The sequence below is a fragment of the Euprymna scolopes genome, chromosome 18 (assembly GCF_053919585.1).
Source record: "Euprymna scolopes isolate OS-2025 chromosome 18, ASM5391958v1, whole genome shotgun sequence".
Classification (NCBI taxonomy): Eukaryota; Metazoa; Mollusca; class Cephalopoda; order Sepiida; family Sepiolidae; genus Euprymna; species Euprymna scolopes.
Window position 1 is genome coordinate 103,899,697 of NC_136499.1, and position 27,459 is coordinate 103,927,155.

The 27,459-nt window shown below is 34.2% G+C and overlaps 1 protein-coding gene across 1 annotated transcript in view; it reads right to left on the reverse strand.

Annotated features, from left to right (window-relative positions):
• Nucleotides 1-27,459, reverse strand: part of LOC145297727 (transmembrane protein 47-like) — a 216,481-nt gene that overhangs the window by 27,150 nt on the left and 161,872 nt on the right. Inside the window, exon 2 of the mRNA XM_080143943.1 lies at nt 18,089-18,248. Within this exon, the coding sequence (XP_080000069.1) occupies nt 18,089-18,248 (160 nt within the window). The remainder of the gene's footprint in view (nt 1-18,088; nt 18,249-27,459) is intronic.

The following is a 27,459-nucleotide window of genomic DNA, read 5'->3' on the forward strand; positions in this document are numbered from 1 at the left end:
GACTGAGTTATTTTCTTTGTTTTTCCCTCCTCCAATATCTTGTTTTATTATTTAAATTTTTTTAATTTGTTCTTTTTTATACGGACCACCGGTGAAGCATGGAATAACAGGAATAGTGGATCAACCCCCATCATCGTATAGGCAATTAAAACCATGCTACTAAACTTTCTTAGGTATTCTGAAATCGGAACCACCGAGGACTATACTTATGTATCGGTGAACACTTCAATCTTCACCGTGTTATACTAAGATAGATAAATAGAAATAAACAAGATTAAAATCAATGTATTAATTACTTTTACTGCATTAAAAAATGCATTGAGGACATTTTATGATAGGAATGACATTTCCTGCTAAACAATTTCAGATCTAAAAAAATGTAAAATAAAAACTGAACCATCGATTTTGAAAAAAAAAAAAAACAAACTAAAATACAAAAGGCTTTCTATTAATTTTCTAATCCTTACGTTCTGAAAAAGCAAATAGAATATTGCTGTCGTTTAGTTCTGTTGAAATATTTTTGGCATAATAATATTGGGTATGATTCAAGATTTGGACGATTATATTTATAGCCAGGGATGAAAAGAATGAATTAATCAGAATCGATGTATAAACCTATTTGAATTATTCAGTCACAGCTTTTCGTCTTGACATGAGAGGAAACCCCCTGCTGATCCTGACTGGATCGACACTACCATTCTTTACCTGGGATTCTTTGAATGGATTGATACCTGGTTTGCTTGGAACAACTACATTTAATTGATTTTATTTTCTCTGCGATATTTTTTTGCCATTCCTTTTTTGGATCATTCTTTTTTATTACAAGATTTTTTTATTACAATATTTTTTATTACAAGATTTTTTTATTACAAGATTTTTCTATTACAAGATTTTTTTATTACAAGATTTTTCTATTACAAGATTTTTTTATTACAAGATTTTTCTATTACAAGATTTTTTATTACAAGATTTTTTTATTACAAGATTTTTCTATTACAAGATTTTTTATTACAAGATTTTTTTATTACAAGATTTTTCTATTACAAGATTTTTTTATTACAATATTTTTTATTACAAGATTTTTCTATTACAAGATTTTTTTATTACAAGATTTTTTATTACAAGATTTTTTTATTACAAGATTTTTTTATTACAAGATTTTTCTATTACAAGATTTTTTTATTACAAGATTTTTCTATTACAAGATTTTTCTATTACAAGATTTTTCTATTACAAGATTTTTTATTACAAGATTTTTTTATTACAAGATTTTTCTATTACAAGATTTTTTATTACAAGATTTTTTTATTACAAGATTTTTCTATTACAAGATTTTTTTATTACAAGATTTTTTTATTACAAGATTTTTTTATTACAAGATTTTTCTATTACAAGATTTTTCTATTACAATATTTTTCTATTACAAGATTTTTCTATTACAAGATTTTTTATTACAAGATTTTTTTATTACAAGATTTTTCTATTACAAGATTTTTTTATTACAAGATTTTTCTATTACAAGATTTTTCTATTACAAGATTTTTTTATTACAAGATTTTTTTATTACAAGATTTTTTTATTACAAGATTTTTTTATTACAATATTTTTTATTACAAGATTTTTTTATTACAAGATTTTTCTATTACAAGATTTTTCTATTACAAGATTTTTTTATTACAAGATTTTTTTATTACAAGATTTTTTTATTACAAGATTTTTTTATTACAAGATTTTTTTATTACAAGATTTTTTTATTACAAGATTTTTCTATTACAAGATTTTTTTATTACAAGATTTTTTTATTACAAGATTTTTTTATTACAATATTTTTTATTACAAGATTTTTTTATTACAAGATTTTTCTATTACAAGATTTTTTTATTACAAGATTTTTCTATTACAAGATTTTTTTATTACAAGATTTTTCTATTACAAGATTTTTTTATTACAAGATTTTTTTATTACAAGATTTTTTTATTACAAGATTTTTCTATTACAAGATTTTTTATTACAAGATTTTTTTATTACAATATTTTTTATTACAAGATTTTTTTATTACAAGATTTTTTTATTACAAGATTTTTCTATTACAAGATTTTTTTATTACAAGATTTTTCTATTACAAGATTGGCTCTTCACTCAAGAGAAGGTATCTGAATTTCATAAAGATCTTAAAGCTCTCTTTTCATACAACTAAATCAAACTAAATATAACTCACATTTGGACTCCTCACGCTCAACAGCTCTGTTCCATAATCTCTAGTTTCCAGTTTATTGGTTTAGGAGTGAATCCTATACAGAAACACATTATCAGTAATTTTCCCCACTCTTTATCTGTGCCTCAATCAAAACATAGATTCCATGAACAAAGCTTCTTTCTTAGAAGTGCACGCCTGTTTCCCACCTGACTACAACTTTGATGTCTTCAAGTCTAACATAAACAAATTCCTGATGAATCGCCCCCTTAAGTAAGACACTTTATAAAATCTCCAATACTAACGATTACTGCGATACTGTTCCATTGATTACTGCACACGCAATAACCCTTATCCCCGAGTGGCTTCCAGGCCTTGATAATTGGTGACCCCCATGTAAAAAAAACAAACAAAAAAGCAAAAAATAAAAAAAAACATAGCTAAGTTTATATATTGGATAGAGATAATTGGCCATTGTTTGATGCATAAATACGTTTTTTAATTTCCTTTACTGAGTATTGCTGCTCGACATTGCTCTGGAGTGTATTTAATTGCGATTTTCTGCTTTTTTTTAAATTTCGAAACTATGCCGTTTTTCACTTAAATTTTAAAGAAAGAGGTCTGTAATATATCTACAATAAATGAATACAGAGTTAACTCCCCTTTTTACCAAAATATTATTTTACTCTTTCAAATAAAGTGAAGTAAATCTGTAATCGAAAAATACCGGGTAGCAGTTTTTTTAAAATTTAAATGTCAACTATACAAAAATAAATCCGACCAAAGCTGTTAACTTGAATTACATCTAATTGTTCTTAATAACATGGATCAACGTTCAAAAAATAAAATGGCTATTCTGAATGAAACAAGTGAAGCATGCATGGTCCCCCGTGAGTGAACAGTGAACGAGGCATAAAAAATGACTAAGTTCAGCATCCCCCCCCATTTAGCCCCAAAAGTTCCTAGGGGACATCAAATCTTGGTGAAAATGAACAAGCGGTGCAGTTTTATATATAAATTTGAATTCTTCACCATGCAAAAAAAAAAAAAAAAGAAATGACTAAGTCTATCATTCCCCACCCACCATTTAGCTCCAAAAATCTCCAAGGCCTTAACATATATAAATTTGAGTTCTGCACCATGCAAAAAAGAAATGACTGTCCATCTTCCCCTTCCCCATTTAGCCCCCAAAGTCCCAAGGCCTTAACATATTTAAATTTGAGTTCAGCACCATGCAAAACTGCTGAATAGACATACACAGAAAAATTTTGGACAAATATGGTAAAATAGTTCCAAAAAATGTAGTGTTTTTATTAGCCCTAAAAGAGCCCCTGGGGCACGCCCAAGAGTTATCGCAAACTATAGACAAACAAAATTATATAGAAATCAATTAGTTACAACTTTTCAAAAAGTTTTATAAAAATCCAAGGCATCAATTTTTATCAAAAATGTCAATTTTAACAATTTTAACCAGAAAGGTATCTCTAGGAGGGCAACCGGAGTTTTCCTGGAAAATCCGTTGTTACTTTTTTACTCATATCATGTTTAATGTTTGTGCAAAATTTAAAAAAATTCCAAGGTGTAGCTATTGAGAAAAGTGCGGATGGACAAACGGATGAGGATGAATTTATAGGTCTACTTTCCTTTTGTCAGGGGACCAATATGGATTTTGTTGGAAAGGAACGCATATCAGGAATCCGACTCACTTTACTTTATTATATAGATATCTACCTGTTGATGTTATAGAAGAGATTCCAACTTTTAGACTAATGGTTTCATCCCACAAGCGTGATTTACCGTGGCAATCACACTGTGTACATTATTCTGTCAGTGTCATATCTTAAAGGCTCGTAATGTCTAATGCGTTCATGTTTGGCTGAATTTGTTGATCTTTGTAGTTTTGCCTGATGAGGAAAGGCCAACTTGTCTGGCAACCAATGGTAGTTACCCCACCCTACCTCGTGGGGTAGGTGGAACAGATGTGCTTGCAATTCATGTAACACCTGCACTTAACCCACTATGTCTCAAAACTATTTGCCTATAAATTATGGCTGTTGTCATTACCTACTTACTTATGTATGCTTACATCGTGAACCGGTTCTAACTTACAAAAATAATACTCTCTTGGCCTTTTGGCTAGAATCAGAGTATGCTAACGAAGCGGCGGCTCGTATCGATCTTGAGCTTCCTCTACTACTAACAAGCATAACTTATCTAATTGATAACATTGTACCCCAGGATCTTTAAGCATCAGCTTAAGGTTAAAATAAGGTATGATAAAAAAGATATGTTAGCAATTTACTAAAGATCTCCAAATTGTTGTGTGAACTCGCCAATGTTTTACGCACTATTAGCTACGTCATCATTTTCCGTCTATCTTATAATTGTGAATACTTTTTACGGATGCTGATAGACGCTTTAATTGGATCAGAGAAGCAGCGTTTATTTTTTGGGCTATTGCTAGTGTTAATTTCATTAATTAGAGATCTCCGCACATTTTTTAAAATAGGCGCTAAAATCAAGTTTATTTCTCTAAAAATAACATCTTTAAACAATTAAAATAATTTCAAGTTGTGCTTGAATTTGTTATTTTGTAATTGTCAATAGTTATTTTTATATTATATGAAAATAAAATTTTTAAAAAAATTGGAAAACCTTACTCAAAATCTATGTTTAAAACTTCATATCACGGAATATTTTAATTTTATTCCATTTAAATCTTTTAAAAATAAATTATTTTTTTAGAATTTTTTTGTTGTAATTTTACTTTTTATAGTATATGTTATTTAAAAAGACAACTTGATTTTAAGTAACTGGTTTACATATAATCTCCGAAACAGCTACATGGTAAGAAGCTGATGATCCCCGTTTTCTATTAACAAAATTTTAGTTAAGGTTTTCTCTTTTGATCCTTATGTAGTTAAATTCTGTTTTAAAATTGAAGACTTTTGCGAAATCGGCTTATGCAAGTGTTTCTATTTAACGATTTTAGTTAAGGCCTTTTTTTCCATCCTTATATAAATTAATTCTCTTTTGTCATTATAAAATTTTTAGAAGTCGCATTATGTAGGTGCTAAGTCTGCGATAAGTTAAAGTTAATATATATTTTTTCCTTCCGGGTTTTTAAACTGCATTTTTGCATTTTTTTATTCAAAGCTTCTTTAGACTATATATATATATATATATATATATATATATATATATATATATATATATATATATATAACTATTTTTTTAAAAATCATTTAAACTCTTCAGCTTTATAAAATGTTGCAATTTTTATGGACCCAAATTCATTTTGTTTAGTTTTCGTAAGATGAAATATGGGGAGGTAGAACACCTGAAAAATATTTCTGCTCGCATATTTAACAAAAACTCCTACTTTTAAAACATAAGTTAATTTAAAATTGAATACTATCGAAAATTTCATGAAAATCTGACCATCAGTTGATTTTTGCTAGATTTTTTTTTAAACATGGGCGTGTTTACGCCTTCAAAATGATCGCCACATCGAAACGTTGTTTTAAAGCGTCTATAATGTAAAGACGATTTTGGTCCGCATTTTCATTATTTTCGTACGCTGAAAAAATATTAGTTTGTTTGAAACTTCTTTTAAATGGTACAAAAGTTATGATGATAATATCAAATTAAATTACAGTTACACCGTGTTACATATGAGAGGGGTACATTTTTGTCTGGTGTTGGAGGTACTTACAATTCACTAAACAGTAACAGTTTCACTTAACCTAATATTGCTCTGGACTATTTACCTATAAATTTCACACATTAGATGCATTGCTCTTTCGGCGTCTCTCTTTTTTTATTTACTTACCTCCCCACGAGGGCAGAGTTAGACATGAGGTCGGTTTTAAATGTGGGGGGAAACCAGCTCTCCAAAAAGGGGCACTCTGGTTAGTAACAAAAATGAAAAAAAAATGCATCAGTCATAAAGGAGTTCTCCTACATTAACCGAGACCAAAAAATATGTAGTGCAGCATCTGAAGAACAGATGCTACACTTTGAGCTATTAAATCTTTTATTCGGGCTAAAAATACAATGCAAGTTCAACATGAACAAAAAACTTAGGCACAAGGCCAACTCAAAAGGCGGGGTAATTGGGTTCGTTGGTCATTCTTGTCACTCCAGAACTAAACAAAAGGTTCTCTTAGTATCTTCTACCTTAATACCGCATTCACCCTTTCGTATTGGGGAACAGCCTTCTTAGAACCCAATGAATTTTTTTTATTGTAGACTATTATCCTCATCTTTTTAGTTGTTTGACGACATTTCAGTCAACTATTCCTCTGGTCTTCGTCAGGCCGCGACGGGATAAGAACCCCGAATCTCCTAACTGCATTCTCAGTAATTACTGCCTTTCCATAGTTGTTGTCGTCTTACCACGTTTTGGTAGGGTTGAAACCGCTATTTTCAGACAATGCTCACCTGGAACCGTAGAAATTCAACGTCTTTATCCACTGTGCCACGGGCCCCGAAGGGCGATCAAGGTTGGATTTTTTTGGTCTTATAAATCCACATTTATTCATTATCTGATCTTCCATGTTCAGGTCCGTACCGAATGGTATATATCATTTAATTAATTGGAATTCATTGAGATGGGTATTATTTATTAATTTATTTATTGCGGACTATTATTCTCATCTTTATTGGTTGTTGTTTCACAACGTTTCGGCCAACTATTCCTCTGGCCGTCGTCAGGTGGTAACCGCAATGGGATAGGAACTCTGAATCTCCTGACTGCATTCTCAGCAACTCCATAGTTGTTGTCGTCTCACTACGTTTTGGCCAAGTAAGCCTCTGGCCGATATCTTCAGACAATGCTTACCTGGAATCGTAGAGATTCAACGTCTCTATTGCTGAGAATGCAGTTAAGAGATTCGGAGTTTCTATCCCATCGTGGTTACCACCTAATGAAGGCCAGAGAAAGAGTTGGCCGAAACGTGAAACAACAACTTAAAAGATGAGGATGATAGTCACTCGGCTCGCTAAGAGCTAAAAATTAGATTACACGTTCCACATCAAGGTGGGCAACACGTATTCAAATTTGGCTCCTTTTCATACACGCAGACGCTACGTATATCCATCTTCTGTCAAATACCGCGCGATGCAGCATCTTTCTATCACATCTGATCTTCACTCGTAGTTGGTGTTTAAAGTGTGGAAACTTTCTCCACTGAAAGGTAGAGGTTAACAAGGATTTTGCAACAATGGTTTGTTGCGACCTGTGACTAGGTAAAATTTGTAGAACCTTGTCGGTCTGGTAATAAGGGTAACGATTCAATTTCCTTCAACTCCAATCCCAAACTGAAATCACAACCAAAATTCAGTTCACTCCATCCCTCTTATAATCCAGTTAGCCAATCAAATAAGTTAAATGTAACATCTACCAATATAAAAAGAGTCATCGCCCACACAAAAGGTTTTTGCTGCCACTCTTCCTGAGAGTCGCAGGTAAGTGCTTCAAGTTTTCTCAACAAAAGAAAGTGATCAGATCCTTATCAGAAAAAAAACAACACCCCTCGGCCACCTTGTAGTCGCAACATCCAAATAACCATTCTCGCCACGGCCAGGATTGTAATGTAGACCATTTGTCTTTCCCGGTTCCACTGCGGCCTCACGTTGTCCACGACATTGGATACGGTAATTGGGTGAGGATACTCAGGATTGATGCAAGCCGGCAACTCGCTAACCTATAACCAGTACCGGTGGAGTTTGTGGCAATAAAAGAAAGCGTAATCAACCATTTCTAAGACTGTTGTTCCGCAACGGAGACAACCAGGCAACCCCCCCCCCAAAAAAAAAACGGAATTGCATTGTATGTTGTTGAGGGGAAGTGCATTTCGGGCCAATCGCCAGGTCAGAGAGAACTCTGAATTGTTCAGATAACTCAAACCTGGCGCCCAACTCCATGCGGAGTGGATCTCACTCTGCTGCCAACCCAAATGCGCGCATAGCGAGTCGTCGGTGCCCCACCTCACTAGATCCCCGTAGTGTTCCCTACGGGTAGCAGTTTCAGTATTATTTTAGAAAAAGCGTGAACTCGAACTAGTAGATAAAAAGATATTATTTTTGTAGATTTCGGTGTGCTAAAAAAGAATCTGAAAACCGTATCCCTCGTAAATTAATAGTCTCGGAGATATTAATATTTTTCCAATGGGTTATTTTCTTTATAAAATCAGCTATAATAATAATAATAATACGGTTTTCAGATTCTTTTTTAGCACACCGAAATCTATAAGAAAAATATATTTCTTTCTTCTAATTAGAGTTCACGCTTTTTCTAAAATTTTACCACAGTTTTAAACGCGCTGGACCTTGGTCCTGGCCTGCAGGCCAAGAACTACAGAAAAAAAAGCCTTTTTTCTATTTAAACACTTTTTCACATCCGAGCCTACTCCGTATCTCTATAAATCTACTATCAGACCATATATGAAATACTGTTGTTATATATGGACTGTCCCATTTGAAAGTTCTTGATAAGGTGAAGAAGTGTATCTGTAATTTGATTGGCTTCACCTTTTCTTCTCTGTAACCTTTCTATATATTTTATGACAATTGGTAAAAAAGAACCTATGTTTTTAAACCAATAAAATATGCCCAAATTTGCCTACATTTGTATATATAGTTTCCTGCAGGCCAGCTTCAGTTTTGCTGCTTCGTTTGTGGCCGTTTGAAGATATGTCTTGGGAAGCTACAAGAAAATTAAAATTAAAAAGAGGGTGAAAAAAAAATACTCCCATTGGCCAAAAGTTGCAGGCAGGAGGTGGGGGTGAGGTGGGGGACAGATTTCCACGATTGCTTTTAGGCTAAGGTAATTCAATGTGATTAAAGATGGAAAACTGATACGTCTCGGAAATTTTTCTTGTATTCATGGGTCTATATGATCTGTTTCTTTTTTACAGGTGGACATCAAAATCCTGTTTTTAAGCAGAAAATTGAAAAAAAATCTTTCGAAGCATTTAATTTGATTAATCGCTTAATACAATATAAACACATTTATAGAGCTGGAATTTTGCCTAACTTTTAACTCAAGCCATCATTCGTTGGATTTTGCTGTTGCAACCTTCATCTTCTCATGTGTTTTCTATGTGGAAAATCCTTTTGAATTATATACTTCTATATCATCTTCTAAAAATGACTTCCTCCACATTTTGTAAGTTTCCAATTTGAAACAAATTTGAAGCAAATGTAATGTTAACTCTGCTGAGTTAAAACAAAAGAAAATGGCGGCTTTGTTTTAGCTATTTGGACATTCGATACTCGCTAAAAAATCGAAAAGCAAACAAAATACTGGTGAAAACACATCCAGTTATCAATCGTGCAAAAATGTGATGTTCTACGACTGTTTTGTTTAAAATAAGTTAAAATATGAAAACCTTATTCAGGTAGGTAGAGGAGTATCTAATCTTGCCTTTGGTAAGATTTATTTTTGTACATGTAATTGTTATATTAATTTTTACATTGTAGAAAATATCCTATATATATATAAATATATATATATATATATATTTTAAAAGCGAAGTGGGGCATTTTTTTTAAACCTTATAAAAAAGATCGACTATAATGTAAAAAGAAACAGGATCGACTAAAAGTAAGAAAAATAAATTGAAAAGGAAGAAGATCGACTAAAAGTGTGGAGCTGACTACGTGGGCAGAACGAGTCACAGATTGGAGGTCAGAATTTCCCAACATGTCCCTTTATATATACGACAGGGTAGGTTAGACTCCTCTGCACGATCACGTGTTTCTGCTACCGCGATCGATGATCACCTGACCAGTTCAAATAAATGTGCAAGTGAGTACACACCGGAGTGGTTCTCTATTTTGCACAGGGCTAGGTCTGTTCAACATCTCGGATTCTTTGAGGCCCTTACAATAAACTGTTGCAGACCTGTTCTTTGCAAACAGATGGACCACATACGTTCGTTGAACGTTTTTAAACAGGCGCCACCAGTTTAATTTCTACGCTGTGTCTTTTTTTTGTTTTTTTCCCCCTTCATAGAAATTACTTCATGCCAACATTACTTCATTCCGACATTTACTTCTGAAGACAGTCGGCGAAAAGTACTTCAAGTTTCTTCACCGTTCCCCCTTTTCTTTTCTTTTTCTCCCCCTTTTAGTCGATCTTCTTCCTTTTCAATTTATTTTTCTTATTTTTAGTCGATCCTGTTTCTTTTTACATTATAGTCGATCTTTTTTTATAAGGTTTAAAAAAAATGCCCCACTTCGCTTTTAAACTATTACAATTCTGTTGTACTTCGAATTTAATATATATATATATATATATATATATATATATATATATATATATATATGTGTGTGTGTGTTTAGTGGAAAAATATGATAATTCAATTATATTTCACCTTTAATTTATACGATACTTTAATTTATGAAGCTCGATGTAACTACAGAGCATTAAATGACTTAAAAAAAAGCTCTATATTCCAAGTTTCAAGATGTTGTCCATCTCACCGTTTATGTCTTTAAGCATGTTAAAATGTTCAATTTTTGACAGCACCTATTTCGTCATGCAGAAACATTCATACAATTATTATGTCCATTTTTCAATTTAACTAAATAAAACACAATTGCAATTTCTCTTCCGATTTTCGGATTTTTTTTTAATCATATTCCTTTATTTTCTTTTAAAGTTGTCGAGTTAAAAAAAAAAATTGTTACATTTTTACTCCAAACAAGGCACATTGCCACTTTGATGTAGGGGGCTACTATCAGGGTCATAAGCATCAGGGGTACTGTGTAGGGAGTTGAGCAGCAAGATGTCAGTTCACGTTACATTTGAACTTCTGCATGTAAGTACAGTAGGGGGTGCAGGGACCCAGAAGAGAATTCCAAAGTCTAGCGGTTCTGGGGAAGAAACTACTGGAGTAGAAGGCTCTCTTACATCTAGGGATCTCTACTGTGAAGGAGTGGGATTTAGCTGCTTGTCGGGTTTGTCGGGGGTATTTACGTCGAGGGGGCACAAGTGCTTGTAGTTCGTCAGAACATTCACCGTAGTACAGGCAGAGGGATGCAATATTTCGTCGATGGGACAAAGGCTGAAGTTTAGATGACAGTTCAGGACCTATCAGATTGGCGACTCTTTTTTGAACCTTGTCTAGGAGCGAGAGACTAGTGGCAGATGCACCAGCCCAAATATGTCAACAATACTCCATACATGGGCGAATGGTGACCTTATAGAGGTACAGGATACTTTCAGGCGTTAGTAGCTTTCTTGCACGGTAGAGAGAACCTACTTTCTTCGCAGCGATCCTGGCAATACTCTCAATGTAATTGTTCCAGCTTATGTTTCCTGTGAACGTTAAGCCAAGGAGTTTAAATGATGTACTTTCAGATAAAGAGTCTTTGGCCATTGCTATTGGTGGTAGAGAAGGTTTCTTGTAATTATTGAAGGAACCAAGTTTACTCTTGGCAGCATTGAATGTGACAATCACTTTTTTGTTCTCATTCCACTACAGATTGGAGGTCATCCTCTAGTGTTTCTGCCATTTCCCTAGATATGTGTTCATTTGTTTTCTTGTTGTGTCTGTTATAGAGCGTGGTGTCGTCAGCATATATACCCATCTCACAGACAATTTTCTCAGGGAGGTTATTTATGAATGTTAGGAATAATAGAGGTCCAAGGATAGACCCTTGAGCCACCCCCGCATTTATATCATATTGTTTCGATGTATGACCGTCGAGGACAACCTGGATTTTTCTCTTATCTAAGAAGAATTTAATTATGTTATGTATTCTTCCAGTGATACCGTATGATCTGATTTTCCTGAGAAGACCTTCATGCCATACCTGTCAAAAGTCTTAGATATATTTAGAGCTACCGCTCTACTCTCCCCTGCTTTGTCCAGTGAATGGTACATACGTTCTTAGATTACAGTTAGGATGTCTGCTGTGGAACGGGAGCATCTGAGTTCCTATTCTTCTGACGGACGGAATAAATTAAAAAAACCCGACATAATTTCATTGCATAATTCTGCACTGCGAAACAGGTGCTGTTAAAAATTGAACATTTTAGCATGCTTAAAGAAATAAACCTTTTGTCATACTAACAGGGAGTCCCGACGTTGTCAGGGATTGAATGATGGTCAACGAATATTTCACACTCTTATATTTTTATTGTCATCAACATCCGTGAAATCGCCCGGGAGGAAGCTTCATGTGTCTCTATGCAGTAACTTAGTTCAAAATATGTAATTCTACATTGCACTCTAGAGAACCTGTTTCTTTTATAAAAATTATTTTATGTAAATTTCTTTCCAGTTAACGAAAAAAAACATTAAAAAATTTACATGCAGGTTTGAACCTACAGATCACGTCATGCAAAAAATAAATAAATAAAAAAAATTAAAAATCACGTAAATTTCAAAGTCTTATAAAATTCTTTGCAGTTAGTGAAAAACAAATTAAGAAATTTACGTGTGGGGTTTGAACCTACAAACCACGTCATGCAAAAATAAAAACAAAAACAAAAACAAAACAAAAACAAAAAAACAAAAAAAAAAACACGCTATCAGCTTATGCACAGTAGAATTTTCACGGCCCGTTGTTCTATCATTGTTGCTGTTTCGATTATCGATTATATTAATCATTGGGGGTATTCTGAGATAAAACTTAACTAAGATCACACTCAGACTTATAGACTAAAGTTCTGTACATTTTAAAGAAAATCTGTTCAGCCGTTTTGGAGGCTATAAGGAACGAACTCACACTCACAGACAAAGTTGCATTTATATAACTGTAGATTATATATATATATATATATATATATATATATATATATATATATATTCTACGATTCTCGAACGGAATAATTTTGAACCACTTCTTGTCTCCCTTACAAAGATTTAAAATCCAGATTTAGCTCTTCACTAAAATCTTTGAATCATAAATCATCAAATGATAATCTACTATATATTATATAAGATTGTAATCTTCTATATATATAAAGGCGAAAATGTGTGTACGTATGTATGTTCGCTTTTTGTGTATGTCCGCAATAGGATTTTTTTCCGGCGGCTTCTCGAGGCCGCTGCTCATTTTTAAAACTTTTTATATCACGTCGAAATCATATCTATGAGTTACGAACGGGGGTCGCGTGTGTATTTAATTTGCCCGATTTTCAAAAGCTAAATATTCAACATTTTTCAATCGGCGCGTGTAGATTCGCCTTTTTCGTATAATAAAAGCGAAACTAATACGAAGGTTGTTGCATCGTTCCCAGCACAATCGCCGGCAATCAGCTTTGATCAATGCGGGTTTTCCTTATATCAGACAATCGCTATTCAATTTGGACAATCCCCTTTCAATGGGGAGCTAGTTTCCCCCTCCCATCATCTTGGGGAAGCCCAAACTGCCCTGCAGTAAATGATAAAACGGTCCGGCAGTGAAACAAAATAAACAAACGCCAAAAAACTGCCCCGTCATCGTAATGCTCCCGCGATGACCTCATTAAGCGTCCACCTTGACTTGACTCACTTTAATCGCTCTTACATTAACACTGTCGGCGTAGTGCAGGTGTTCAGGCTCAGTCTATAGACCTCAAGGCTCCATGTTCGAGCCCACATGCCACCAACCCATTTTTTTATCGCTATAGTTAGGTTTCCTTTTTGTTCTGATTTACCCCCCCAACAAAAACACCTACAAATACCCGGGCAATGCTGGGTACCCCCTCTGCTAGTTTATAATATAAATCTCACCTTTCTGTTTAAATGTATGTATGTATGTATGTATGTATATATGTATGTATATCTGTCTAAAGCTTTCGACAGAAGTGACGGATTTTCACAAGATTGGCATCGTTTTGAAGCTCAACCCTTTGGACGACAAATATCGAAGAATTAGCCAAAAACATTAATTCCTTCACCCTCAACTAGGCACTTTTCTACAGGGAGGGGTCACTTTTTTCGTCGATATTTTCGAAAGTCATCGCCTCTTTTCAATTGTCTAGCCTTAATTTAAACCTACGCCACTTCCGGTTTGGTAATGGGCGCAACAGCGAACACGTCATGTTTTTTTTCACATTTTTTCCTCCTTCGCGGTACCGGTTCGAGCCTGCCTGCCTACTACCACTTTTTTTTTTTTTGCTTTCAGTAGCGGAGAGGACGGTGACCTTTATGCAACCAAACACCCGGGCAACGCCGGGAACCCAGACTAGTGTAATATAAAGAAAACATACACTGTATTAACAAAAAAGTGAAAAAAAAAAAAAAAAAAAAAAAAAACTCATCCTGGTTTCAAATAATTTGTCTCCGAGTGTTTTTATTTCAACCATCTCTTTAGCGCTTTCCATCTTCGTGATCGTCATCAAAAGTAGGCTTTTGTTAAGAAATAATAAAACAAATTTCTTTCAAAAATCAATCAAAAAAGAGAACCTAGTCTTTGCTTGCTTGCCACGTCTAAGAAAAAAAAAAAATAAAAATAAAAATAACACACCAAGGCACTGTGATATTCAACTAAATTTGCGTACACACACACACACACACACACACACACACACACACACACACACACACACACATTGTGCCACAGTTGGCTCAGTATCTGTCTTGTCGTTTCAAAAAAAGAAATGTTGATTGGCCCATAGTCAAAGGGTTTTTGTTGCATAAAGGTCACCGTCCTCTCCTCTACTGAAAGCATCAAATGCTGTTCATGCGGACATGCCTGGTTGCGCGGCTTCACTTGTTACTCGTTTGATGTAGTAACCATGGCAACCTCTATGTTTCTAAATGGCGCTAAAGCTGCCTTGCATTTATCACCAACATCGTCAGCACGAGGAGCAGAGATTTATAGTCAATTATAGCACCTCCCTCCAACTAGACAGAGGTAATTTGTTTCTATCTTAAAGGCTATCTTGTTAATTGGGGTAGAAAGTGTGAGGTGACGACAGAGAGAGAGAGAGAGAGAGAGAGAGAGAGAGAGAGAGAGAGAGAGAGAGAGAGAGAGAGAGAGAGAGAGAGAGAGTGTGTGTGTGTGTGTACGTGCGTGTGATAAAGAAAGGAGTACGTTTTGAACTGAGTCAAAAGCATAAAGTAGTTAGAGCAGTTTCTAAATTCTAAAATGAGGATTAATTTTTCATATTTAGATTCTTTGTACCTTTGTTCTTATCTTGAGCACTATTCTCACAAAATTTCGACCGATGTAACCTCCGACATTCTTTAGGTGTATCTTGCGGAACTCAAGAATATTTCTATCGAACTCGGAATCGGCCAGGAATCTCCAACGGAATCTTTACTTAATCAACAGGGGCAGCACGCTCTTGTTTTATCAGCCATGACTGGGTAGATGTCCCAAATAATATTTAATTGTGTCGCCCACATTAAGGATTGAACCTTCAACCTCCAGAAGAGTGTAAATAACAACTGAATTTCCGCAAGAACCTGTGACGTAGCCTTCTATCTTGTAGGTGGAGTAAAATAAAATGCTTATTGCCTGAGGCGCCTCAAGTACGGAATGCCAACGGACTGTCCACGCAACTCTTAAAAGGCCAGAGTATTCCTCTTTTAGGGACGCTGGTTTGATTCTCCCTACTTTCTGACCTTGTGTTACATCTTCCTACCGTTGAGAAGAAGTAAATAATATAATGCAGAAGTTTAAATGTAATGTAAACCGACATCTTGCTGCTCAACTCCCTACTTAGACTGTCACTTCACAGAACTAGCCGGACACAAGGTTGATTTATACAGAAGCTCCTCAGCTCCCCCAAAAGGGAGCTTCTACATTGTGCCACACCTGTCAAGAAACGAAAATGTTATATTCTAAAAATTATGTACATAAGTCCAAGTGCATGGTCCCTAATTAATCATTTACGTCTCACTGGTAATGTGCTTTTATTTGGGTTGACTCCTGATAAACCTGATAAGCAACAAAATTCCACGCCTTCACTATAGAGGTCCTCCGTTGCCAGAGAGCCTTTTACTCTAATAGCCCCCCTCCCCCCAAACTGCTAGACTTTGGAATTCTCTGTGTCCAATCAAGGTTCCGCTCATCGATAGTCAGCCAAGCAGAAACAAGATCATTTCGGTGGCCTTTTCTCAAATCTTCTCAGATTTTTTTTTTTTACATAGGCGTCACCACTTATCAAGGCCGATAGGCCACTCAAGGATAAGGGTTAAAGAGTGTAGAGTAGTCAAAAGGATAATATAGTAATCGATAGTAATGGAAGTTCGGTAAACTTAAGTGGAACGGCTCATCAGAAACTTGTTCACGTTGGACTTGAAGACAACCATATTATATACAGCTGAAAAGCAGGAAAACGGAAGACAATTCCACAGGCGTGCAGTTCTAAGAAAGAAGCTTTGATCATGGAATCTATGTTTAGGTTTAGGTACAGATAAATAGTGGGGAAAATTATTGATAATGTTTTCAGCTAGACGGGTGTTTCTTGTGAAAGTTTGGCGAGGGGGGACCATAGATTGAAGCTCAGTTGAACACTTTCCATGAAAATAACGATAAAGCAGAGACAAACTCGCAACATCTCTTCTATGAGATAGAGGTTGCAGCGAAGAGAAAAGGACATCTCCCACCAGGCCACGAAGTCTATTTTGAACCCTATCAAGGCAGGACAAGTCTTTTCTAGCAGCTCATGCCCATATGTGGCAACAGTATTCCATCCTTGGACGTATCTTTTGCCACTTTTCGTTTTTTTCACTTTTTTTTTTATTGAATTCAGTCTTGATAAAGCGCTCGTAACAGTTAGGCGAAACATTGAGATATATTTTCAAGTTTTAGACCCTCTACTTTTCCATTTTATCTAAATATATACAGAGTGGAACAAAAATTATTGCACCAAAGGAAACAACACTACAGCTTTATTTTAAAACTCATTGAAAAAAAATCAGTTCAAGTAAATTGATTATGTATTAATTGAACTGTAATGTAGCCGCCTTCAGCCTCATTCACAGCCTCGATACGAACCCGGAACTGGGAACATACCGTTTCCACAATCCCTGGAGGGAGCTCGGCGAATACTCGGCGGATGGCGGTGATCAGGCTGGCTTTGGTGTTGTGGGAGGTCATATGACCAGATGAAATAGTCCAGGGGATTCAGGTCGGGGAGGAGGGGAGCAAATAAGAGAAGGGTACAAAGTCGTAGCACTCTTTCTGATACCAAGCCTGGGTCTCTTTAGATTTGCAGGTCGGCGCGAGTCCTGCTGCCACACCCAGGTTCTGCTAGCGGTCAACTTATTGCACCAGGGGATCACCACACTCTTCAGCACATTCACGTACACTTTGATGTTGACTTTAAAGCCGACTTCAAATATGTGAAGTGACATGACGTGGCCCTCACTTGAAACCACACCAAACACCATAACTGTGGCCGGGAAGATTGTTTTCGTCACCCTCGGCACGCCCCTATTATTCGTGGCAAGCCAGCAATGCATTTTGACGGTGCTGTTGTCATAACTTAGTTCGGTAGAGAGCATGAGTTGTAGAGCGGCGCATCTTCGATCTCGCTCGTTGAACATTGTGTCACTTTCAGACATGATAGAAGGCTCATGTCCCTCTTGGAATTTGTACGCAACTGGCCAACTAATAGATGGTCTGCAGCAAAAAAGAAAACCAATTTTCATCAAACGGAAATTGAATCATGTCGTCTTTTCTAGGATGACAATTTTATTGTTCCACCCTGAATATTCTTAGTTTTGTTTAGTAGAAAAACAGAGCGCTCGATTATTTCACAATAAAATCGTAATATTAATTATAATATTGCATAAATCAAATTCAACATGGTACGTTAGATTTATACTCAGTTATAGCATCCCTCCAACTAGACAAAAATTGCTAGGCAAAAATTGCTAGACAAAAATTGCTAGGCAAAAATTGCTAATAAATTAACATTAAACAGAGCCAATTACTTACAGTAGCTGTCATTCTTGGTGCACTCGACGTCATCCACCGAATGTACAATACACATTTCCCATAATCCTCTGCGTTCTGTGTCACTGACGATCCAAGTTGTTGCAGCAATTGATAACATCAGGAGCAAGGCAGCAATAAAACCACACATTACCGCTATCACCTGGAAAGGAAAAGAAAATCGAAAATACATAAAATACATGTAAAAAAACACGACAGGATTTATATTGAAAATTATTACTACATCTATTAAATAAAGTCAATAATAATTAAGTTAGTTAGATTTTCGATGTTAGATCTATATAATAATGATTCTGATAAATCGATATTTTACTTTTTTATCACTGCATATTTGTTAATGAGAATCAACTTTAACATGCCTTGAACATGTTAACAAAAACGTTTGTTTATACACGATAAATTTTTCCCGTAAGATGCAAATCATTAATTTTATCCGACTAGACTTACTCTCTCATATACGTAATCCTGCAAAGGAAGTAGCAAAAACTTTTACTCTCATGTAATTAATTCCTCCCATGAAACTCAAGGTCACCGCTTGATTTAATTCATAGTCGTATTTTTCGCCACAGCACCGATCATTTCATAACTAAAAGTATTTCATATATATTAGATTAAACTTCAAATCTTTATTGAAATAATAGAATAATGAAAGGAATCGAATTCAACAGTGCAATATGCACATTAACATTACATTGAGTTCTTTCTTCCTATGAGTACCTAGAGTTAAACTGAGCTTCCATAAGTAGAATGTCTTTCCAAGAAAGGGATTTAAGACAGCATTTTCCTTTTCATCACCAGATCTTTAAATTGATCGAGAACACAAAAAATATATCGATGCAAATAACTTATAGGCAACAATTGAGTTACGAAAATTGGGGAAAAAGAATGTGAAAATGATAGATGAAAAATTAAATTAACAAAGTAAATTAATGAAAAAAAGGAGATGATGCAATAAAAATGCATAAAAATCTTTGTGGCGTACGTACTCGTCACAGACAATATCATATTCCAAAAATTACGTAAGTCGATTAAGTATTTTTTTTATATAGAAAATGATTTAGACTATTTTTAGTGATTTTAATAGTAAATCGTAGCAATTACAAGGCTGAATTTGATCTAGGTAGTTCGTAATATGTTGTTTCACTTTATTAAATATGGCGAATCAACACACAAACTTATCTCTTACTCATAAAATTTGATTTTAGTAATAAATAAATAAATAAATAAATAAACTACTCGAACTTATTTACACAATTTTCGTTGCTTGACGGGTACGTACACTATTACAGATTTTTTTTTCTTTGTTTTTTTAAATTAAATTTGGACTTGCATCAAAGAGATTTGAACATTTTGTGTTTTCTAAAAGAAGCAATGATCAAGGGGAGATAATCGAGGAAAACATGCTTTTTTCAATTATGAACCAAGCGAACTATAGAACATGATACGCCATCAGTTTTGACTTAATTATAAAATTGTGCACAACTGAGTTAAAAGCGACCACTTACAACATTCTAGTTCTGTTATTTAGGTTACAATAATTTTATTTTCTAAATATTTCCAAATAATTCATAGAAAACGATAAATTATATTTACTTAAATGTTACGGTTAAAACAATAGAATTATGTAATTAAAGTCGATTATTTATTATATCAATTTAGCTTCAATTCAAGCTGTAATTTTATGCTTTTATTTATTTATCCATGCATTTCTGTTTATGTATAAGGGTTAAAAATGTGGCTATATTTATTTTAATTTAGTTTTATGCAAAAGGGGGAAAGAGGAGATCGAAGTTCTTTCCCAAAAGTTTAGATGTATCAGATTTTTTCGAAATTGTCACAATAGCTATTAGGCATCAATTAATAAATATTTCTCAAATTTCAGGGTTTTTTTAAAAAAAAATATTTTGAAATATTTTAAAGGGATTTTAGGGAACATAATATAGCAAAACCCATTAATCATCTGTTTTATCTGAAACATCAATTAATTTCCAATTTCTGCAAACCTGCTCCATCTCCAATAAAACCTGCTATGCACGCTTGAAAGTCGAACACACGCTTGATGAAAGGAAGACATCTCGAAATATAGCATCTAGGACACACCATCTGACCGCTTGATGCGAGTAAAAACATCTTACATGTAAAATATTGTATAAAAAACGTATGTATATACATGTATCGTTATACATATAAACATGAATTGAATCAGTGAGACTGCATATCTGGTTACACCATTATATCTTAAGTTGCGCCAGTTTGTCTGTCACACCTTTGCATTGGTTTGCCTTTTATAAACTTAAATTTCTTCTTTATATAATTTATCTATATATTAATACGGAAGCGAGTGTTATTTTGTGTGTCACGCTTACATCTTTTTTTTTCTTCCGAGTGACTGCCGTTTAATTGTTATGGTCTTCAATTTCTTGTAATAAATAATTTTACTAAGAATTCTTCACAAGATAAGTTTCGGTTTTGGTTTCGATAATAGCTGATGGCACTCAAGTTATCTATTTTTTGAATAAATTTTATCAAGAATTCTTCATAAGTTTTGGTTTCAGTTTTCATTATAGGTGAGGGAACTTAAGTTATATATATATATATATATATATATATATATATATATATATATATATATATCATAGTCATATGGATATATATATATTTTTTTTTTTAAATCACAACCTTATAATATATAAGAATCGATAGAAAATTGACTCTATAATAATATATACGAAATCTGTATAAATTAAAATATCATATTTAAGCGTATTTTACGACCGAGCTACGACAGGCGTTTCTGCTAGCTTAAATAAATACTTTTGCAGTTTAATAAAAAGAGCTACAATAATATCAGGGCGTCTTCATTTACGCTGAACATCCACAAAATGCCAACATCGATAATTACATATGAAAGAGTCCGTTGTGGAATTTCCACAAGTCTCACTATTATTTAGAGTTTTGTGGAATTTCCACGGGTCCTACTAGTTTTATTTTAATTCAATAATTGTTCAAATAATGTTTTATTTTATGCATTGTTTATTTAATGTTTGTTTTGCTTTGTTTTTAAACCAATACGTTTGCTCAACTGCCGCATGCGTAGTTTTACAAGCCATTTTATGCGAGTAAGAAATTCTCAGAAGAAGCACCGAATTTTCTTTTGTTCCGGATAGAGTTTAGATCATTATCAAATTAAATGGGATAAAATTGATTGCAATTATTCAAATTTGGAAAATGTTTTCCATCAATGCAATCGTAGCATGATTTAAAAAAAACAACAACAAAAACGACATTATCAACAAATCTAAAAAAAAAAGAAAGAAAAAAAAAGAAAAAAAAAGAAAGAAAAAAGAAAAAAAAGAAGGAAAAAAGAAAAAAAAAAGCCAACCAAAACAGAACAGATCGGATGTACATGATTAGCAATGGCAATGCTGTTTCAAACTGAAGCGTGACCGACCAAAGGAAATTTCAATAATAAAAAAAAAACAAGCATGACAGACCGACGGACGGACCAAGCCTCTTATGAAGATGCGTGGACGCATCTAGAAATCAAAATAGAATCAATCAATAAAAAAATCAATAAATCAAAATGTCAACGAATAAAAAAATCAATTAATAAAAAATCAATAAAGACAAATTAAAAAAATGGATAAAAACGAATATAAATATATACACGTTGCGATTTTTTAAAAAAAGTTTGAATAATTATTAGTGTAAAGCTGATGATACACATTTTTGTGAGTACATGGGCATCACTACTTATCAAGGCCCAGAGACCACTCGAGGGTAAGGGCTAAGAGTGTACAGTACTCATCAAAACGTAGATTCCATGAACAAAGCTTCTTTCTTAGAACTGCACGCTTGTGGAACTCTCTTCCGTTTGCCTGTTTCCCATCTGACTACAACTTGGCTGTCTTCAAGTCCAACATAAACAAATTCCTGATAAACCGACCCCTTAAGTAGGACATTTTATCAAATCTCCAATACTAACGATTACTACGATACTATCCCATTGATTACTGTACACGTAATAACCCTTATCCCCGAGTGGCCTCCGGGCCTTAATAAGTGGTGACCTCTATGTAAAAAAAAGAAAACAAAACAAAAAATAAAATCGGTAAATTTGTTAACTTAAGTGGAACGGCTCATCAAAAACTTGTTTACGTTAGACTTGAAGACAATTAGATTGTAGTCATCTGGAAAGCAGGAAAACGGAAGACAATTCCACAGGCGTGCAGTTCTAAGAAAGAAACTTTGTTCATGGAATCTACGTTTAGGTTTAAGCACAGATAAAGAGTGGGGGATATTATTGAGAGTGTTTTCAGCTAGACGGGTGTTTCTTGTGAAAGTTTGGCGAGGGGGTCCATAGATTGAAGCTCAGTCGAGCACTTGCCATGAAAAATAACGATAAAGCAGAGACAAACTCGCAATATCTCTTCTGTGAGAAAGAGGTAGCAGGGAAGAGAAAAGGACATCCCTACGAGGCTACGAAGTCTATTTTGAACTCTATCAAGGCAAGACAAGTCCTTTCTAGCAGCTCTTGCCCAGATGTGGCAACAGTACTCCATCCTTGGACGTGCCTGGTTCTTATATAGATAGAGAATTCCATCAGCAGTGAGATATTTACTGAATCGATAGAAGGATCTCACCATTTTTCCAGCGGCCTTGGCAACAGATTTGATGTATGTGTTCCATTTCAGATCAGGAGTAAAGATCAAGCCCAGCAGCTTGTCAAAATATGAGGCCTCCCCAAGACGAGAATCATAACTTTCCTTACAAGAAAACCCTGACCAAATATTCAAAATAACAGAATATTCAAAGCCCAACTAAATCGGTATGGATAACCACGCTATCTCTATGAGGAATGGCGCACAGCATGAAACTGGATATTCACCAGACCACATGAATTCTTGTTCTGGAATCCAGTAAGACCAAGAGACCAATGCGTAAGATATACTACAACATATGAAAATGGTTAATTTCTTTACTAACTCAGTGTTTGAGAGATGAATAGCGTTAATGGGACATTCGAATATTTATGTATCTCAATATATATATATATATATATATATATATATATATATACATATATATATATATATATATATATATATATACATATATATATATATATACATATATATATATATATATATATATATATATATATATATATATATATACATATATATATATATATATATATATATATATATATATATGTGTGTGTGTGTGTGTGTATACACATTAATATAGATGTGTATTTAAGCAGCAAGTTATTATTTAAGAATACATATATATATATATATTCATGTTTCTATATATACATATACATACATACATAAATATACATACACATATATGTATATTTAGGCAGCAAGTAATTATTTAACAAGATATACAGGGTGACGCCCCCCCCCCCGAAAAAAACGGGACCCAACTCTTATTAGGCCCCGTTTCTTAGTGTTTTGTCCGAATGAAATGAAACTTTGGTCATAACTAGTTTATTATATTCAAAATATCACATCCAAACACTAGGGTCTTTGGTGTTTTTTCTCCATTCTACAGCATATGTTCTAGATGACCTCCACTTAGCTTTTGTTTTGTTTGGGGGGGGGGGTTACCCTGTTTAACGACTGCCAAACCGGAAGCGACATTTTTTAAAATTAAGGCTAGACAATCTAAAGGAGAGGATAACTTTAAAAAATATCAGCGAAAAAAGTGACCCCCCCCTCTGTAGAATAGTGTCTAGTTGAAGAGGAAGGTATTAATGTTTTTAGCCAATTTTTTGATATTTGTCGTATGAAAGGTCTTTAAAACGATACTGATCTTGGTAAAATCCGTCGCCTCTATTGAAAGTTTAAGGTAGACATGCAAACAGACATACATACATACATTTATATATTGGTAACTAAAAAATTTCGACCCAAACTGATGAAAAAGCTTGCCCTATCTCTGAATACCCTTTATGTAAAATTTCAAATATTTAGACCAGAAATTGTTTGAGTAATTGGAAAGAGACCGCAGAGGTCATTTTTTTTTAACTTTGACCCCTATTATGACCCCTTAAAATTTATTGTTTTGGGCTCAAATCGAGTTATTAAGTTAGATCCATGTCCAAGGAACCTATATCTAAAATTTCAAGTGTGTAGACTCAAAATTGTCGGAGGAGTTTGGTGGAGTTCTGAAAGGTCAAATCGTTGAACTTTGACACATCAATCGCCAAATTTCTGGCCGAAACCGATCACAGAGATTTTCCCAACTCTCAGTACCCTGTATATCAAATTTCGAGCCTGTAGACTAAAAATTGACAGAGTTATTGCGTAGGGAAATGTACACAGACACAGACAGACACGTTCACTTTATATATATATATGTATATATATATATATACACATACATATATATATATATATATATATATATATATATATATATATATTTAAACAAACATTATTAAAAATGACAGAAAGATATATTAAAGATTATGACATGATGGATGTTTTGTATTATTCAGCATTACATAGTAATTTTTAAATTAATAAGCAACGTTGAGCCTGGCTATACCGAATGGGTGACCATTTGGGAATTCTAGGCGCTGTATGTGCTCTCCACTTATCTCGGCATTGTTTCCAGTCGTTTTGAACATCCACTTGTCACTGATATTTAACAACACCGACTCAGTAGATGTGTGGTTGGAGATTGTGCAACTCTTACCACAAAAATTCTACGTGCAGGCATCCTTACAGTGGATATCCATAGTCTGTCAAGAAGGAAGCTTCCATGTGTGCATGTATGACTGTACTGTCTTTAATGTATGTATACGGTTTGGCTGTTGTTTAACATAGCATATATGAATGAGTGAAGTTATGTGTGCAAGCCAATGTGTGTGCGTGTACGGAATTCATGCTGTTGAATGTCTGCGTACAACTTTGCTGGATATTGGTTAAGATCTTTTTGGAATTTAAAATTTGGAATTCTATTAGGTAAGATCTTTTTGGAATTTAAAATTTGGAATTCTATTGGTTAAGATCTTTATGGAATTTAAAATTTGGAATTATATTGGTTAAGATCTTTTTGGAATTTAAAATTTGGAATTCTATTGGTTAAGATCTTTTTGGAATTTAAAATTTGGAATTCTATTGGTTAAGATCTTTTTGGAATTTAAAATTTGGAATTATATTGGTTAAGATCTTTTTGGAATTTAAAATTTGGAATTCTATTGGTTAAGATCTTTATGGAATTTAAAATTTGGAATTCTATTGATTAAGATCTTTTTGGAATGTCAGCCTCGAATACGAACCATTTCTCAAATCTTGAGTATTTAAAGCAGTGAAAGATTTAATAAACCATTTGACTATTTTGTAGTTTCGCTTTCTGGTTATTTTTTTTTTTTTGCCTTATGCTGGAGTCCAGGGCCAGAATTTGTTTGGTCTCATAGATTGTTCAGTTTAGTGCTCTTACCCATGGTAGTATCGCTGGGAAATGTTACACCTTTAATTTCTATGTAGAATCTAGTGTGTGTACACCATGATGACTGAGAACATTTTATTCTTGGCGACGTTCTTCCAGTGTTTGTTTCTTGGTTATTTTCTCATTCAATTTATTTTTTTTATTTAATTTAATTTTTTTTAAAATTTGGTGCGGGTTCAGTTCCTTTGGGAAGCATCCTCGTTTCTGCACATTTCGACACACCCCTTTGCAAGGATGTATAAGGATATATCAATAAACCTCTTTGCAGAGAAACCAAAGACACACACGATATCTGTCCCTAGTAGGCTTTTCAATGCTCTCCAGTTGAGTGTGTGTGTGTGTGTGTGTGTGTGTGTGTAAGAGAGAGAGAGAGAGAAAGAGAGAGAGAGAGAGAGAGAGAGAGTGTGTGTGTGTGTGCGTGTGTGTGTGATCACCGTTGATCTGGTCTGTTGTGATGATAACCATCCTATCATAACCAATGAATATTTGTTGATAGCACGGTTTGTTTATTGCGCCGTTTGTTTATAGCACTGTTTGTTTTCGGCTTTGTTTATATTGGTGAAGCCTATATACCCAGAGTTCTCCTTGCATGGGAACTGTGCTGATTGTTTCAACAGCGCGATATCAGGTCGTTCAGAGGTCAAACGTGCTTGAAGTTGTAGAATCCACCACGTGGGATATGGTTTTCTAATTTCAAGTCAGAATCGTTTCAGATTCTCTGGAATCTTGTTTTGCACAGTAAAATATAATGTCGCTTCTCTCTCTCTCTCTCTCTCTCTCTCTCTCATATATATATGGCTCTTGTGGGCTGCGACGTTGTTTGGCTGTGGAATTTATTATATATATATATGTACGTAAATTGAATAAAATCACAAACTACATGAATAGAACTTCACTTATTTTGGCGTTAAGCTCTTACAGCTGTTTCGTGAAAGGATGGACAATTACCTCTCGTCCATAGAACTGTAAATCTTCCATCCAGTCACTCCTCAGAGACGCTTACAACTATTCCCAACAAGTTTTCCAATCCGTTGTGAATACGCGTATTTGTGTGTGTGTATATATATATATATATATATATATATATATATATATATATATATATATATATATATATATATACACACACACACACACGAGGTACCTTCAATAAGTTTCCAGAGTTTTTCGTATGGGATCTTTTATTGATAGTACACTCTTGAAACTCTAATCCTAACCGAAGTAATCTCCTCCAGCTGCAATGCACTTGTAGCATTCCAATAATTTCTGGAAGGCCTCATGGATGTCTCCTTGTGTGAACGTGTCAATGACTCGTCACAGCCTCTTCCATCTCGATTGTCTCATAACGACAGCCTCTATCCTTGGAATTGGCATAGAGAATAACCAAAAATCACAGGAAGCAAGATCTGCATTATAAAGAAGGCGAGGAACCGCCTTGAAGCCAATCTTGGTCAAATAGTCTGTGACAAGGATGGGACAAACGCAAATCTTCCGTATCTTCAGTTCCTCGTGAATAATTGTGTGTACAGTTCCCACACTGACATCAAAGTGTGCACTTATTGTCTCTATTGACACATGACCGTCCTTATCCATGAAATTCTTTATTTGGCCAATCAACTCTTTGGTGTTCTTTCTTACTCCTCCCACACCTCTCATCCTCGCGCACAGACTAAAGAGTGCTCAATGGAGGACATAGTTGGTATATAGTCTGTTTATTATACAAATATTATTGGTTACATATCTGCATACATGTTTCGATATCGTTCCTTTTTTTTGGTCTGCTGAAGTGGTCTCTTTGAATTGGGATTCCACTGAAACATATATGCACATATGTAACCAATAATGTTTGTATAATAAACAGACATATATATATATATATATATATA